The sequence below is a fragment of the Brachycentrus maculatus genome, unplaced genomic scaffold (genome assembly GCF_059751285.1).
Source record: "Brachycentrus maculatus isolate JH-2025_06_01 unplaced genomic scaffold, ASM5975128v1 h1tg000420l, whole genome shotgun sequence".
Classification (NCBI taxonomy): Eukaryota; Metazoa; Arthropoda; class Insecta; order Trichoptera; family Brachycentridae; genus Brachycentrus; species Brachycentrus maculatus.
The window spans coordinates 803,416-821,868 of NW_028281168.1; the positions used below are offsets into that span (position 1 = coordinate 803,416).

Genomic DNA, 18,453 nt, shown 5'->3' on the forward strand with positions numbered 1-18,453 from the left:
ATATATGTATATCTGTACTATAGTCTATTTTATTGTGTCACTCCATCTAGTGGGAGGTCTACCTCATAACATTTCTCCCATGTTCAATAATTCTACGAAATCTCAAGTTACTATATAAACTGAATCGGTTACAATGCCGCTCGGTTACGTTATCCCTCGGCTATATGGTTAATTGATTGGTTATATTATTAGGTTAAATTTCAACTCAGTTACGACGTCTCTCGGTCATAGCCACACTCGGTTATATTAAATATCTCTACAAAATGAAATAACAACTTTGTAGTTTTTTCCACATACATTTTATTTGACCAGCGAACGGATTTCGTCGTTGCTGACATTATCAAACTGACGTGAGGCTTTACAAAATTCTATGTTATATACACAAACTTACATGTAATTATAATTATAGTAGAATACTTAAACTCATTCAATTTAAATTTATTTTGTCGGAAAAAATATATAAAATTGTGGTTTTCAACCCCTGCCTTGTTGTTTATATAACATTGAATTTTGTCTAACCTCACACCGGTCTAATGATGCTAGTTACGTCAAAACCCAGTTGCTGGTCAAATAAAATTAATGTATTAAATACCAATTAAAATTAAGGACTGATTATTTGAGTCTACAAAAAAATGTATTTTATTGTTAAAAACGTACAAAATAAATTTTGTGACAATTGCTTCGCCTAGTTATGGCATTTTCAAACGAAACATTTGTAACAAAATTTATTTTTGATGTGTTTTTTTAACAATAAAATACAACTTAGTAGACTCAAAAAATCAGTGTTTGATTTAAAATTTCATACATAAATTAAAATGGAGTTCTACAAATGAAACGCTGAATCTATGAATACATAAAATTCATGCGGAAAAAACTACATAGTTGTTATTTTATTCTATAAAATGCAGTTCCACCAAGAAATGTCAGTGCATAACCGAAATTTAAATATGTCTATAATTTAATTGAAGTTTTTTAAGTTGTGTAGACTTTATGATTGGAGAATTAGACTAGCGATACACATAAATGCTTGTAATACTCAGCTAATAAGAATATTGCTTCCTTTGCTGCTTTTAAAAAATTACTCAAATTGGACCGCCCACAGGATTTTGTAAGTAAATGTAACTAGTTTTGGTGTTTTTGTGTGTACATGACCTCTTTTTACCCATTCCTATCCATGAATTCAACGACCACAGCTCGCTGGTCGCTACAACGCTGGTGACCATAGCCAACATGGCCGTAGCTGACATGGTTATAGCCAACATGGCCATAGTCGACATGGCTATAGCCGACATGGCCATAGTCGACATAGCTGTTGTTGACATGGTCGTAGTCAACATTCGTAAAGTCAACTCGGCTATCGTCCACATGGTTTGAAGCCAATATGGCTGTAGTTTACCTGGCCATAGTCAACACTGCTATGGTTCATATGGTTGTAGCCAACATGACCATAGTCGATATGGCTGTAGTTGACATTGCTATATTCAATATGACTATGGTTTGCATGATTGAAGCCAACATGGCCATAGTTGACATGGCTGTAGTTGACATGGCCGTAGTCAACATTGCTTTAGTGAACACGGCTATGGTCCACATGGTTGTAGCCAACATGGCCATAGTCCACATTGCTATAGCATATACACAGCTACGGTCCATATGTTGTAGCCAACATGGCTATTGCTATAGCTAAAGCAGCTATCACTTAATTGTTGCCGACATGGCCATAGTCAACATGGCTATGGTCCATGTTGTTGTATCCGACATGGCCATAGTCAACATTGCTATAGCCATGTTGGCTACGGTCCATACGGTTGTAGCCGACATGGCCTTTGTTATAGCCAACACGGCTACGGTTATAGTCAACATGCCCATTTCTTAGTATCTTAGTAGACATATTCCAAGCTATCTACGTTAAATCTAAAAATATATGTATTTGCCCATTTCAGAAATGTACAGTAGACATTTAAAAAAAAACTTTCAGCAAAGAATCTACTTTTATTGTATTATATATTTTTTTAAATTGTGTAATGTATATGTTATATGTGAAAATTTTCTCAACGATTTTATGTGCATTTATTTTTGTGTTTATAATTTTGCAAGGTCTTGTGCTGGATTCTATGGTTTTGAAAGCTATTGCAATATCGTAAAATAATATTTGATCAATGAAATTAGACGTGAACTGTTGGTCATACTGCATTGTGCCGGATGCCGTATTTGTAAATTGATCAATCAAATTAGACAGACTGGGCAAAACACCCGAGATGTTTTCTAGTGCCGTTAAACAATTTACAAAATTGTGAATGCGGTTTTTGTAAATTGACCGAAAAAATTAGACTGCGCGGAAAAGATGCAAGGCGTTGTCTATTTTTGGTGATCAATTTATGAGAATTACACTTTAGTTTGACAACAGGAATTTGTGACTGTTTATGTAGGTACGAATTTCAACCGTTTTGAACGAGATTGTCCTAATTAAAAATACAGTGGAACCTCTCATAACTAATTTGTATAATGAGCAAAAAAAAAGGTGAAAACGTTGCTCCCTTAACGACCGACATTTCGCATGAGATACAGAGAAAGGGCAAGCCCCTTTTTACCACATTCACATGTGAGTCGGGACTTACGCGCTAGTCAAAACATAAAATATTTCACTTGCGCGTGTTTCGTATAACGAGTGTTACGGTTAACGAGTGTTACGCTCAACGCGAGTTTCGCTTGGCGAGTGTTTCACTTAGCGAATGTGTTTCGCTTAGCGAGTGTTTCACTTAGCGAGTGTTTCACTTAGCGAGTGTTTCGCATAACGAGTGTTTCGCTTAACGAGTGTTTCGCTTAACGAGTGTTTCGCTTAGCGAGTGTTTCGCTTAGCGAGTGTTTCACTTAGCGAGTGTTTCGCATAACGAGTGTTTCGCTTAACGAGTGTTTCGCTTAATGAGTGTTTCTTTTAACGAGCTTTTTGCCTAATGAGTGTCTTGCTTAACGAGTTAGATTCTGGCACGAATTATGCGCGTTATGAGAGGTTATACTACAAATTTATTTAAGTAAAAAATCTTTTAAAAATGTGACAATTATACCACGTGACAATTTTGAAGCTACGCTCCCTTCATTAATTAATTGCATGGTTTTTAATATTTTGTTGTTGTTGTTTTTATTTCGTTTATAGAATGAATGATTTTCTAAGGTCATAATTTAACACTGCCAATAAAATGCAGTGCCTTATGTATTTCTATGTAAAAATAAAGTTTTCATCTCATTGACTTTTAAATTACTTTAATTTTTTTATTACAATATGTAGAATTTTAATTTTTCCAGCATGTGTCGTATTTTCTGTTATTTGATATATCAAAATTACTTTTAAAACTGATAAAGCCTGAGGTCTTCACATTTCACTCTAAAATAGGGACCCTTTTCTAACGTTAAATACTACAATGCAGTGAATACGCGCGGAGCAGGTTACTCGTGAAACTATGCTATAAATTAGAGTACAATATTATCTGTGTTCCTATGTCTTATAACTATTGTAGAAACAGAATTATAATCATTTAAAGTCCTCCAATTTCACTCTAAAATAGGGACCTTTTTCTAACGTTAAATACTACAATACAGTGAATACGCGCGGAGCAGGTTACTCGTGAAACTATGCAATAAATTAGAGTACAATATTATCTGTGTTCCTATGTCTTATAACTATTGTAGAAACAGAATTATAATCATTTAAAGTCCTCCAATTTCACTCTAAAATAGGGACCTTTTTCTAACGTTAAATACTACAATACAGTGAATACGCGCGGAGCAGGTTACTCGTGAAACTATGCAATAAATTAGAGTACAATATTATCTGTGTTCCTATGTCTTATAACTATTGTAGAAACAGAATTATAATCATTTAAAGTCCTCCAATTTCACTCTAAAATAGGGACCTTTTTCTAACGTTAAATACTACAATACAGTAAAACTGTACAATAAACTAAAATACAATATTGTGTTCTTTTTAATGCATATTTATTGTATTGTTATATTTTCTTTTAATTAATTTCCAGCCCTCAAGCACTCCCCATCGAAAAGAAAAAGCATCTCCCGGCCGCTGAGACCTCACGAAGAACCGGATTCTGGTATGTTTAAAAAATTATATTAATACTTTATTTACAATATCAAAATTGTGTACATCGTTCATCCTCAGCCAAATATTCATACACATACTGCAAAATCTGACCCATACGTTCAGTCAGTTATAGTAATGACTCAATGTTTAAAGTTTGCTCGATATATGGATCAGACACTGAAATCACAAATTTATACATTGAAAAAAAAGTATTCATAATTAATGGAAATTTATTTTTAAATTAATGTAAATTTATTTTAAATTAATGGAAATTTATTTTAAATTAATGGAAATTTATTTTATAATTAATGGAAATCTATTTTTAAATTAATGGAAATTTATTGTAATTATTTTTGAATTTTGTATTTTTTTTAACTAATGTAAATTTGATTTTTTAAATTGATTTTTTCATTTTGTTTTTCACCCTTGAGTATTTTAAATATCATTTTGACCGTAGTGTATTTTGATAATCATTGTATTTTATGTTCATGCTTACTTATTGTACATTTTGAATTTGCTTTAACCATTAACTTTTATTAACACGACATCATCTCACATCAATTGATTTGCACATTTGATATTTATTTTTTCACCATTTCCTTTCGCACTCACTAATATTTTTATTATTTTCCACTCGGACGGTTCCGTAGTAGTTCTCTCGGAGCGGAATTTCTTCTAGAGAAATCCGGAACGTCATTTTTATATCTCTGTTGGCTATATAAGGTGGCACAGACAGTTTGCCATACGCGCGTTTTTCGTTTCCAAGGTGGCACTCATTGCGTCCCAAACGTGCGGCATTTGTTATCTCAGGTGGCACTCATTGTGTGTCAAACGTGCGTTGTTTTCTATCCAAGGTGGTACTTATTGTGTGCCAAACGTGCGTTGTTATCTATCCAAGGTGGTACTCATTGTGTGCCAAACGCGCGGCGTTTTCTATCCAAGTTGGCACTCATTGTGTGCCAAACATTAGTTGTGTTTTATCCAAGGTGGCACTCATTGTGTGCCAAACATTAGTTGTGTTTTATCCAAGGTGGCACTCATTGCTTGCCAAACGCGCGGCGTTTGCAATCGGGGTGTGACATTTATTGTGTGCCAAACATGCGGCGTTTGCTATCTGAGGTGGCACTCATGTGTGCCAAACAGGTGGCGTTTGCAATTCGAGGTGGCCATTGTGCGCCAAACGCGCGTCAGAAGCTACCCAAAGTGGCACAGACTGTACCGAACTTCTTACGGGAACTAAATTTTATTATAGAAACGGATTTTTCAACTGGATTTAAATATAATTTATATTTGAAGCACTAACTTTCTGGTTTTCAATTTTATAATTAAAATGTAACGTGATTTGATATATTTTATTTATGCTTGAAATAAATGAAAAGATTTTTACGTTCGACGTATTTATACGTCCCTCCTAGTTAACCTTTTAACCGCGTTAACTTTGTTCCTGGGAGACGCCCGTGCGCGGCGGTATTTTGCCGGAATTTTAAATAATTACTTTTATCATGTATTTAGTTAAGAAACGATTTATTTTCCTAAACAAAAACGTTCAATGGGATTCATTGTGCCTTTTTGGTACTCTATAATACACGTGTGTCACATTGTTCTTGAAATATATCGTAATGTAAACAAATTAGATCGTAACATAAATAAATCAAAGCACGCATCGTGTGTCACTCTTACCCACTGGCGATGCGTAGCGTCGAGAGTGAGACAGATATAGGGCATGATTATAGCGCGGACTAATTACCGACCGCAAGAAAAATCAGGGATCTGTTCTTTTATTTATCCTTGTGATGTTACAAATTATTAGTCAGATATTTCAACAGATGTCATAAGGCCAAGGATTGACGTATTATTTTATCCAAAGTTCCACACCATGAAAAAATCCCTCTAAGTTGAACTGAGGTTGGAAACTTGGAGCAATGTAAAAACACAAACGCTTATGTCAGCCGCGTATGGGGCATGTTTTGTTAAAACACATACGGTTATGCGAGCCGCGTGGATCCGGTTAACAGGTTAATTATTGGATTTAAGTAATTCACTTTAGTATCTGGGACCGCTGGTTGACAGCTCCTTTGAAAAGGATACCGTGCTGTAGTATTTTAAGACAATTTTAGGGTTCCCAGAGATCACTTCTTATTGATGGGGCAATCATGTCTGGTTTAGGGTTCATATTATCATTTTTTTTATCTTTTAATTTTTCCCTTTGACTCTTATCATTTTTTGTTTATTTTTATTTGATATTTTATTTGAAGCTTTATAATGAATATTTGATTTATTTATTCAACGGTTTTACATAATTCATAACTTTATTTCAAATATAAAATGTAAATTTAGTAAACAGATATTTTTGTCAGAATGGCAGCGCCTTCTGTTGAACGTAACAGCATCACACGTAATACTGAATATTGCTCATGGAGGACAATATGCTTCTTGACAGCTGGTGTCTCTTGGCATTTTATATTGCGTCGTTTTATAGATTTTGAATATTGTCATTGCCTCACAAGAATTGTGAAATTTAACATATTAAAAATATGCCCTGTCTATTTTCTTTTTTTTCCATTAACCCACACTGAGCCACAGTAATGTGTGGCCGGGTACAGCTAGTAAAAAATAAAAAATAATCGTACATAATATGCTAGTAAAATCTAGCTCCCTATACGAGTAATGTAATTTTTTTGTTAATTTATGAAGTAATGTAGTTTACAGTATATGAAACCTCTTTGAAAGTTTTACATAGACACCACATTACTGCTATTGCAGTGCCCTATGCACCACTGGGAAATATAGAGTAGTATTTGAATATCATCATATTATATTATTTTTTGGCATCTCATCAAAACATGAAGAAGAATATAAAAGTCTGGGCATTTACGGGGCTGACGACCGTCATAGGCTGGTTTAAGTGATCACCTTACACACGTGTAACATTCACCAATTCTACCCATTATTGACAACCAAACCACTCAAATTCTTGGAAGTTCTATATATATAAACCAATGTAGAAACCTTGTTTTTGAATCACTAGAACTTCACTAGAGACATCTATTGGTGAGATAAAAAGAACATTTTTAATTGAGCAGAAACTCTTATATTAGTATGTGAGGTTCGAATCCTGGATTATAATCACACACATGAGAAACGCCAGAAAATATCATTTTCATTTTTATTATTTCAGCTTCGTAAATTTTTAAAAATGTTGTAAATAAATTATCTGGTCAAATTATAAGCGAAAATAATAAAAATGAAAATGATGTTTTCTGGCGTTTCTCATGTGTGTGATTATAATCCAGGATTCGGACCTCACACATTAATATAAGAGTTTCTGCTCAATAAAAAGCTTCTTTTCATCTCACCAATAGATGTCTCTAGTGAAGTTCTAGTGATTCAAGAATAATGTTTCGAAATTGGTTCATATATATATATATAAAGAACTTCCAAGAATTTGAGTAGTGTGGTTGGTCAATAATGGGTAGATTTATATTATCCACTGACACTTCGTGATGGAATTGCATTTTAATATATTATTAGATTAAAACCAATATTTTTAGCTTTTCCACTTTATTTTTATTTGACCAGCGACCGGGTTTCGTCGTTACCGACATCATCAGACTGGACCAGTCTGATGATGTCGGTAACAACGAAACCCGGTCGCTGGTCAAATAAAAATAAAGTGGAAAAGCTAAAAATATCGGTTTGAATCTAATAATATATTAATAATGGGTAGAATTGGTGAATGTTACACGTGTGTAAAGTGATCACTCAAACCAGCCTATGACGGTCGTCACCCTCGTAAATGCCCAGACTTCCATATTCTTCTTCATCTTTGATGAGATGTCAAAAAATAATATGAAAAATAACTCCTATAATAATTTGAGATAATCCAGATTTGTGAACCAGTGTTTGGACACACTTAAAATGTTAATCATCACATTATGTAAAAAAAATGTGTATCAATTTAGTATGTAGAAATTTGTTGGTCGTGGATTTTTTTTAAAGTAAAAAAGTTCGATATGCTGGTCTTGTATCATCCATTCACAGTGTATTTTATTTCACCCTTTTGAATAATTTGCTTCTATTCCATCCTTAATTGGTTAAATTTTCTTTTCCGTATTCAATTTGTCACAACGGAGTCCTGGTTCCAACTCTAATGTATAGAAGTGAAACATGGAGTTGGCAAAAGAAGGATGAAAGTAGACTGAATGCAGTCGAAATGCCATCTCTCAGAAGAATGAGCGACAAAACGATGTATGATAGATGTTCGAATAGTGAAATAAGGAAGGAATGCAAAGCTGAGATAAGCATTATCGATAAAATTTAAGAAAGGTGTGTTGAGACGGTTTGGACATGTGGAACGAATGAGTGAGGAAAGAACGGTAAAACAAATTTATGAGGCGAATGTAATTGGAAAAAGGAGCAGAGGAAGACCGAGAAAAACATGGCACGATCAGGTACGCCAAATACTTGAAAGTGGTCAGGTTAGGAGTCCTAATAATCGGCGGGTATGTATGAGGAGATGCATGAACGTGGAAGAGGCGAAGAATGTTTGCAAAGACAGAGTGGTGTGGCGGTCTATTCTCTTTGCCTACCCCTGCGGGGAAGCGGCGTGATGGTTAGTTAGTTAGATAGTTAATTTGTCAATATTGATGTTTTAACCATATTATTTGAAAATATTAGTAAAATGTATTAAAATTAATATGGTATGTTGATTTTTGTGTTGTTATAACAATGCACGTTTTTTTAATTATAGTAAATTTTCACGGCATTTCGTAACTTTTTGCAGTAGTTCGTAACTTTTCACAGCGGTTCGTAAATTATCGCAATGAACGGCATTGAATCATATTTCTATTAATATCGCATAATTTCATGGTACACATTAGTTTGTTCAAAATCTCAAGTCGATTGCTTTGAAATTTCGACACAACGTTGCATTTGCCATGTGTTTCTGCCCGAGTCTCGAGAAAAATAATCTGTTTATTTCTCAACAGCCTCTTTGACCGCAATGGCAGCGCCATCTGTTTGAACGTGATAGCAACACGGCTGTCCAAACTCAAAACACAGTAAGGGACATTTTTTTGTAGTACATTTTTTTTTTTTTTGCATTTTTGGACTAAGTAGATTCTACTTAGTCCAAAAATGTAAAAAAACGTACTACAAAAAAAAATTGTTCTTTACTGTGTTTTAAGTTTGGACTGCCGAACACACGCAATACTAAACATTGCTCGTGGCGGACAGCGCGCTTCTTGACATCTACTGTCCTTTGCCATTTTTAATGTTTTCGATTGCATTGTTGTTTCGTAGATTTTTTAAAAATATTTTCATTGCTTTGCGAGCATTGTAAAATTGTACAAATTACAAATGTGTGCTTTTCATTTTCTTTCTTTTCCATTTAACCCGACTAAGCCACAGCAACGCGATTCCAGTAACAGCTAGTATTGTATTATATTTAGCTGTAACTGTAAAATTTATGAAAATAAGGAAATTAATGGAGAAGGATCAGGTGAGGAATTGAGGGGGATGAAGCAGAGTGAGACCAAGGAAGGGATGATATGACGTACAGTCGGATCATTTGAATTAGAACAGTTGAACAGTTAGAACATTTAGTGGATAAATAACTCATTTTTAACCTTTTAACTGCGTTAACTTGCGTTAACATCCTGAGAGACGCCCGTGCGCGGCGGTATTTTGCCGATTTTTTAATGATTACTTTTATCATGTATTTAGTTAAGAAACGATTTATTTTCCTAAACAAAAATGTTCAATGGGATTCATTGTGCCTTTTTGGTACTCTATAATACACTTGTGTCACATTATTCTTGAAATATATCGTAATATAAACAAATTAGATCGTAATATAAATAAATCAAAGCACGCATCGTGTGTTACTTTTACCCACTGGCGATGCGTAGCGTCGAGAGTGAGACAGATATAGGGCATGATTATAGCGCGGACTAATTACCGACCACAAGAAAAATCAGGGATCTGTTCTTTTATTTATCCTTGAGATGTTACAAATTATTAGTCAGATATAGAACTTCCAAGAATTTGAGTAGTGTGTTTGACAACAACGGGTAGAATTGGTGAATGTTACACGTGTGTAAAGTGATCACTTAAACCAGCCTATGACGGTCGTCAGCCCCGTAAATACCCAGACTTCCATATTCTTCTTCATCTTTGATGAGATGTCAAAAAATAATGTTTTACTTAGTAAATACCACTATTTCTTAAAATCCACTGTGACACGTGTTTCCATGCATTCCGCATCATTTTCAAACACCGTATTGTAGTCCTTATTGGAGGTAAAAATGCCCAGACTTCCATATTCTTCTTCATCTTTGATGAGATGTCAAAAAATAATATGAAAAATAGCTCTTGTAATTGGAGATAATCCAGATTTGTGGACAAGTATTTGGACACACTCAAAATGTTGTAAATTAATTGACTGGTCAAATTATGCCCAGACTTCCATATTCTTCTTCATCTTTGATTTTGGGCGCTATGCCTTGTATGGGTAGTATGTCCTTTAACATATCGCTCACTCCTTTCAAGAACGTCATAAATCAAAAATCGTCAATTTTCAGTTGTGCATGTTTTCGGAATGCCCAGAAAATGTACTATATCCCAGCAAAAGCGGCATATTTTAAACTCAATATTTACCCGCTACAGGGCAGAAAGTGTTGTTTTTGCATTTTGAAGAAAAGGTATTGTTTAATTATTTTTTTAAATATACTAAATGTTTGTCAAATTGAGACGAAACCTTCAGGTTTTACCTAAAAAGATCCGTTGCACAGTAAAAAGTTCAATAAGTGGCTTGATATTTATTTTCTCACATACTGATATAAGAGTTTCTGCTCAATAAAAAGCTTCTCTTCATCTCACCAATAGATGTCTCTAGTGAAACTCTATATATATATATATATATATATATATATATATATATATATATATATATATATATATATATATATATATATATATATATATATATATATATATATATATATATATATATATATATATATATTTGTATATATATATATATATATATATATATATATTTGTATATATATATATATATATATATATATATTTGTATATATATATATATATATATATATATATATATATATATATATATATATATATATATATATATAACATATATATATATATATATATATATATATATATATATATATATATATATATATATATATATATATATATATATATATATATATATATATATATATATATATATATATATATATATATATATATATATATATATATATATATATATATATATATATATATATATATATATATATATATATATATATATATATATATATATATATATATGTGGTTGTCAATAATGGGTAGAATTGTTGAATGTTAAAAATAAACTCAGCATTTTGAGCAGTTACGAAAATCTTAAATTTGAAACCTGACCTGATATACAATATCACGAAATAATGACTAGAAGCTATATAGAAAATGGTAAAAAATAAGCTAAAAAGTGCGAGAAGCAAATATAAGCTTCTAACTAAACATCAGTAATATATAATAAAAAAAAAATAGTATTGAAAGAATACGTTGTGTTATAATAATTCTGGCTGTAGTTCTTTATGCCGTCCGCCTCCGTAGTGTTTTGGTCAGCACGCTCGGCTACCTTTCCGGAGGTCCCGGGTTCGATTCCCAAGGGGGGGGATCATATAAATATAGGTGATTTTTTCACTCAAATATTTATTCAATATTACCCTGGAGTGGTACCTGAATCGGAGGGCTGATCACCTTTCCTTCATGTGTTAACGATCAAGATAACACAGCGTTTATATGATGAAGTGCCCTATGCACCATTGGGTGCGGATAAGGGTGTTTATTTATTATTTATTAAATAAAACACAGATTTTTTTGAGTCGTCTAAGTTGTATTTTATTAAAAAAAACATATAAAAATTTACATTGTGACAATTGTTTTGCCTAGTTATGGCATTTTTAAAATAACTAGGCGAAACAATTGCCACAATATTGATTTTTATGTGTTTTTTTAACAATAAAATACAACTCGGTAGACTCGTAACATCTGTGTTTGATTTAACTATAAATACATGAATTAAAATGGAGTTCTACAAATTAAACGCCAAATCAATAAATAATAAGTGATAATTCTGGTTGTAGTTCTTAATTTTGGGCGCTATGCCTTGTATGGGTAGTGTAGACTCTCAACGTATATGGTATAATAATCTGGAAAAATACTCTCAGCGAAAACCTTACACTTGCGGAAATAGACCTGAACTGATTTATACGGTACCACTAACGACGGCTAGAATCTAATCAATATGGAAAATGATAAAAAATAAGCTGAAAAGTGCGAGAAGGAAGGCCCTTAACTAAACACACCCACACTACTAATAGCCGCCTCAGGCCCCCTTGCATGATCACGAAATGATTCAGCCAAAATTCACAGGCGCCGGCACATCCGTGCAGCCCAGCACCGAGGAAGTCCAGTTCCCTCGCGTGCTCTGGATGGAGCCGGCCCGGCCGCGTCACCAGCCAGACTCGCCCGACGACGCCACCACCACCTCCAAGCCCATTCACGGCGACAGCTCCAGTTACCTGAGGAGGTTCTCTTCCGACACCGACAGCAGCCTGAGCTCCCGGGTCCCCTCCCCCTACGCGGAAACCTTCAAAACCCGGTTAAAATCCCCCGACGAGGACAGCGTCTTCGAGAGTCTTCGAGACAGACCAACCGACAGACACCGTCCACAATACGAGCACCCCCAAAAACCAAAAAACCAACGCACGAAAGATCTCTTTCGCCGTGGACGACGCGCGGGGCTTCAGGAGCAACGTCAGCAGCCATAGCAGCATAGCGGACGCCATGAAGGATATGCCGTTCATAGACAACGCGGAAGACCCTCCGTCTGAAGACGCGGGCAAGTCTTCCCCGGATTCGAAAGAATCTAAAAGAGAAGACGCTAAGAAACCCGAACAGATCGCCGAAAAAAGCAAAACAAAGAAGGCGGGATTCTTCAGCAGTTTCAAGAAGGCTATCGTCGAATTTTTCGCCGGAGACGACGAAGACGTTGTTACGAACGAAGCTGTTGTAAAAAATGACAACGATATAGATGTGAAAACTAAAAATGAATCAAAAAGAAATACTCTAGATAGTAATATTGAAATTACTGTCGTAAACAGCGAAGGTAACAATGTAGCCGTTGACATAGATGCAAGTCAAATTAATTTAAACGAAGAAGACGAATTCGTCATCGTCGAACCGACAGACGCCAACGTCACCAGCTCCCTATTTGCCGGCGAATGCACCAACGACGACTTTGCCGTAATCCCGTACCGAGAGAACCGCATCAACATAATGGAGGACATTGAGGTCTGCACGGACTTTGCCGACGGGGACGAGTTGGACCCCGACCTGGAGGTGACCTGGCGGAGCCGCCGGTCGAGGTCGAGGTCGCTCAGGGACGCGGCGGACGACAGCGACGCTCGCGCGCAGGACGTCAAGTACAGGTCGCTGCGAACGGAAAGACGAAAGGTCGATGAAAATTCAACGAATACATTTCTCGAAACGGAACGAATTCGCGCCAACGATTGAACAATTGTTTAAATAAAACAAATCGATACTGTACTCTTAATAAATATATATAAATATAAAGATAGTAAAATGTACTATATTTTTTCGCGTCAAAAATTGAATAATTATTTCAATAAAACAAATTGATACTTTACTCTTAAAAAAAATATATATATATATATATATATATATATATATATATATATATATATATATATATATATATATATATATATATATATATATATATATATATATATATATATATATATATTATATATATATATATATATATATATATATATATATATATATATATATATATATATATATATATATATATATATATATATATATATATATATATATATATATATATATATATATATATATATATATATATATATATATATATATATATATATATATATATATAATATATATATATATATATATATATATATATATATATATATATATATATATATATATATATATATATATATATATATATATATATATATATATATATATATATATATATATATATATATATATATATATATATATATATATATATATATATATATATATATATATATATATATATATATATATATATATATATATATATATATATATATATATATATATATATATATATATATATATATATATATATATATATATATATATATATATATATATATATATATATATATTATATATATATATATATATATATATATATATATATATATATATATATATATATATATATATATATATATATATATATATATATATATATATATATATATATATATATATATATATATATATATATATATATATATATATATATATATATATATATATATATATATATATATATATATATATATATATATATATATATATATATATATATATATATATATATATATATATATATATATATATATATATATATATAATATATATATATATATATATATATATATATATATATATATATATATATATATATATATATATATATATATATATATATATATATATATATATATATATATATATATATATATATATATATATATATATATATATATATATATATATATATATATATATATATATATATATATATATATATATATATATATATATATATATATATATATATATATATATATATATATATATATATATATATATATATATATATATATATAAAGGCTTATAGTAAAATGTACTCTATTAAAAAAAAAATTGCTACTAGATAGTTGATTTCAGTAAATTTATCCCGTTAGGGTGCTGAAAATTGATACATCACTAAAGTGATAAGAAAATTGAGTATATATATATATATATATATATATACTCAATATATATATATATATATATATATATATATATATATATATATATATATATATATATATATATATATATATATATATATATATATATATATATATATATATATACAATGCGGGTTCGATTCCCAGGGGGGTCAAATAAATATTAGTGATTTTTACACTGTAATATTTATTCAATATTACCCTGTACTGGTACCTGAAGCGGAGGGCTGATCACCTTTCCTTCATGTGTAAACAATCAAGATAACACTGCGTTTATATGACGCAGTGCCCTATGCACCATTGGGGTGCGGATAAGGGTTTTAATATTTTTAATAATATATATATATATATATATATATATATATATATATATATATATATATATATATATATATATATATATATATATATATATAATTTTATTTAAAAATAAATATATATATATATTTATTTTCTTATGTAGTTCAGGCTTCGATCGCCACTCTGTCACAACTTGATTCCTATTTCGTAATATCTGGGTGGGTCTAAGAATGTAACTGTTTCGGCAATTTCGCGTCTTGCAGTAAAAGCAGGTCGAATTATCATATTGGCTTTGAAATTTTGTAAATATAATATAATATATATATATATATATATATATATATATATATATATATATATATATATATATATATATATATATATATATATATATATATATATATATATATATATATATATATATATATATATATCTCAACATAGATGAAGAAATTTATTTGAGGTGAAAATATGGTAGTCTGGACATTCACAGGCTTTGCGACCTGTCATTGGTTGGTTTGAGCGATCCTTTTATGCACTGTAAAACATTCATCATTCTAACTGTGATTGACAAACACATTCCTCGAATTTCAGTAATGTGGTTCTCAATCATGGGTAGAATGGTAAATGTTACATGTGTATAAAGTGATCACTTAAACCAGCCTTTGATGGGTCGTAAGCCCTGTAAATGCCTAGACGTCCGTAATGATTTTATAAAATTAAATTTAAAATGTACATATAATATGTTAAATTAAAAAAATATATATATATTTTTTAATATCTAAAAATTACACCCCACATTTTATAGTATTTTGCAATCGTATACATTTTTAATAGCAATATTCATTTATTTATACAATTTCATTTTTTTAAATATTTTTTTGACTATGAATTAGTTTAAAAAAATTGTATTTATGTTTCTTTCTTTACTAAATATTGTTTTTTTTTCTATGTTAAAACATGTTTTTTCTTGATAAATTATGGAATGAAGCTTAGAAATGCTAAGTAGCATTTTGTGTAATAAAAAAATATATATTATCATTTTAATCATTAAAAAAAATATATATCGCTCACTCCTTTCAAGAACGTCATAAATAAAAAAACATGATTTTTCAGGAGAACGTTTTTAAAGTTTAAAAATATAATACAATTAATTAAAATTAAATATCAAGCCCCTTATTGAACTTTTTACTGTGCAACAGATCTTTTTAGGTAAAACCTGAAGGTTTTTTCTCCATTTGAAAAATATTTAGTGTATTTAAAAAAAAATTATTAAACAATACCTTTTCTTCAAAATGCAGAAACAACACTTTCAGCCCTGTAGCGGGTAAATATTTAGTTAAAAATATGCCGCTTTTGTTAAAAATATGCCGCTTTTGCCGTACATTTTCTGGGCATTCCGAAAACATGCACAACTGAAAATTGACGATTTTTGATTTATGACGTTCTCGAAAGGAGTGAGCGATATATCATCAGCTTGTAAAATGGTTAAAATATATTTTTTAAATTAGTAAGGTATTTTTACAGATTTTTTTTTTATTTTTTACAAAATATAAAGCGCGTCATTTATTTTTGTTACAATATAAAAAGCAGATTAATTTTATTCAATAAAATGCAGGTCGTTTATTTCTGTTACATTTTAATTTTTTTATTAAAAAAAAAAAAAAAAAAAAATACACACCAGCTCATAAATGATCAACAAGAGAAAACATGTTATTTTAAAATGATTTTGTACTATAATTATTTGTAAATACTGCATTTTTAAAAAATACAAAAGTACTTATGTATTTTCATTCGGGTACAACAAAATATTCACAGTTGATATTTTAAAAATATTTATACTCAAAATAGTTTTGGTTAAAAAAAATTCTTGTTTATTTTATACATATTTCGTACAAAATTTATTCAACGATTGCTTTGAAATTTTGACACAGCATTGCATTTAAATACTTGCGTGTTTTTACACGCTCGCAATTTTTTTTCTTTTCCTATTACAAGTAAAAGCATGCTCTTTTTGACCGCGTGGCAGCGCCATCTGTTGAACGAACAGCAACACTTTTCCATCAATTAATTAATGATCGTGCTGGTCAGCGTGTTTCTTGACAGCTGCCAAAATACTGTATACCCGTAAGCATTGTGAAATTAAATGTATTAAAATGAGTGCTATCTCTTTTCTTTCTTTTTTATTTAACCAGTTTTATTTAACCAGCCAGAGCCACAGCAGTGCGTGATCGCGTGTTCATAGAATTATCGTCACTGAATCAATTTTAACAGTGATCCGCTAAGATAATCAAAAATATATTTTTGTATCTTTTTTTTGATATTTCAACAGAGACGGAGAATCCCTTTATACGAAAAAATAATATAAAAGTCTGAGCGTTTGCAGGGCTTAGAGCCCGGCATTGGCACATTCACCGTTCTGTGCATTATTGTTCATTTCTACGGTTTAAATATTGGAAGTTGTATATATGCAGTATTGTAACTACTAGTTTCATACCTTGGCAGGGACTGCCATCTGTTGAAAATTTAACAAAGTGAAAAGCTTTCTCCTTCTGACTGACTTCGGGTCTTAAAATAAATATCTCTTATTGGACTCATAAAGCAATGTTAATAAATAAAAACATATTTTTCCAGACTCGTAAAAGAACATCGACAAATTTAAAAGTCTCTTTCTAGACTCGTAAATGAATATTAATAAATAAGAATGTATTTTTCTAGACCCATAAATCAACATTAACCGGATCCACGCGGCTCGCATAACCGTATGTGTTTTCATAAAACATGCCCCGTACGCGGCTGACATAACCGTATGTGTTTTTACTTTGCTCCAAGTTTCGAACCTCAGTTCAACTTGGAGGGATTTTTTCATGGTGTGGAACTTTGGATAAAATAATACGTCAATCCTTGGCCTTATGACATCTGTTGAAATATCTGACTAATAATTTGTAACATCACAAGGATAAATAAAAGAACAGATCCCTGATTTTTCTTACTTCTGTCTCACTCTCGACGCTACGCATCGCCAGTGGGTGAGAGTGACACATGATGCGTGCTTTGATTTATTTATGTTAGGATCTAATTTGTTTATATTACGATATATTT

The 18,453-nt window shown here is 31.2% G+C and overlaps 2 protein-coding genes across 13 annotated transcripts in view; both read left to right on the plus strand.

The window, feature by feature from the left end:
• PIP5K59B (Phosphatidylinositol 4-phosphate 5-kinase 59B) overlaps positions 1-18,453 on the plus strand; it is an 89,873-nt gene that overhangs the window by 33,323 nt on the left and 38,097 nt on the right. For 9 of the 12 annotated variants that reach the window (XM_088271125.1, XM_088271124.1, XM_088271126.1 and 6 more), the window contains one exon: positions 4,032-4,103. In XM_088271125.1, coding sequence (XP_088127251.1) covers positions 4,032-4,103 — 72 coding nt within the window. Of the gene's footprint in view, positions 1-4,031; positions 4,104-12,565; positions 13,243-18,453 lie in introns of those variants that run through there. The other 3 variants (XM_088271134.1, XM_088271135.1, XM_088271136.1) reach the window with 1 other exon arrangement.
• On the plus strand, positions 12,980-13,854 carry LOC148302728 (uncharacterized). The gene has a single exon (XM_088271137.1). The coding sequence runs from the start codon at positions 12,980-12,982 to the stop codon at positions 13,706-13,708; it is 729 nt and encodes a 242-aa protein (XP_088127263.1). The 3' UTR covers positions 13,709-13,854.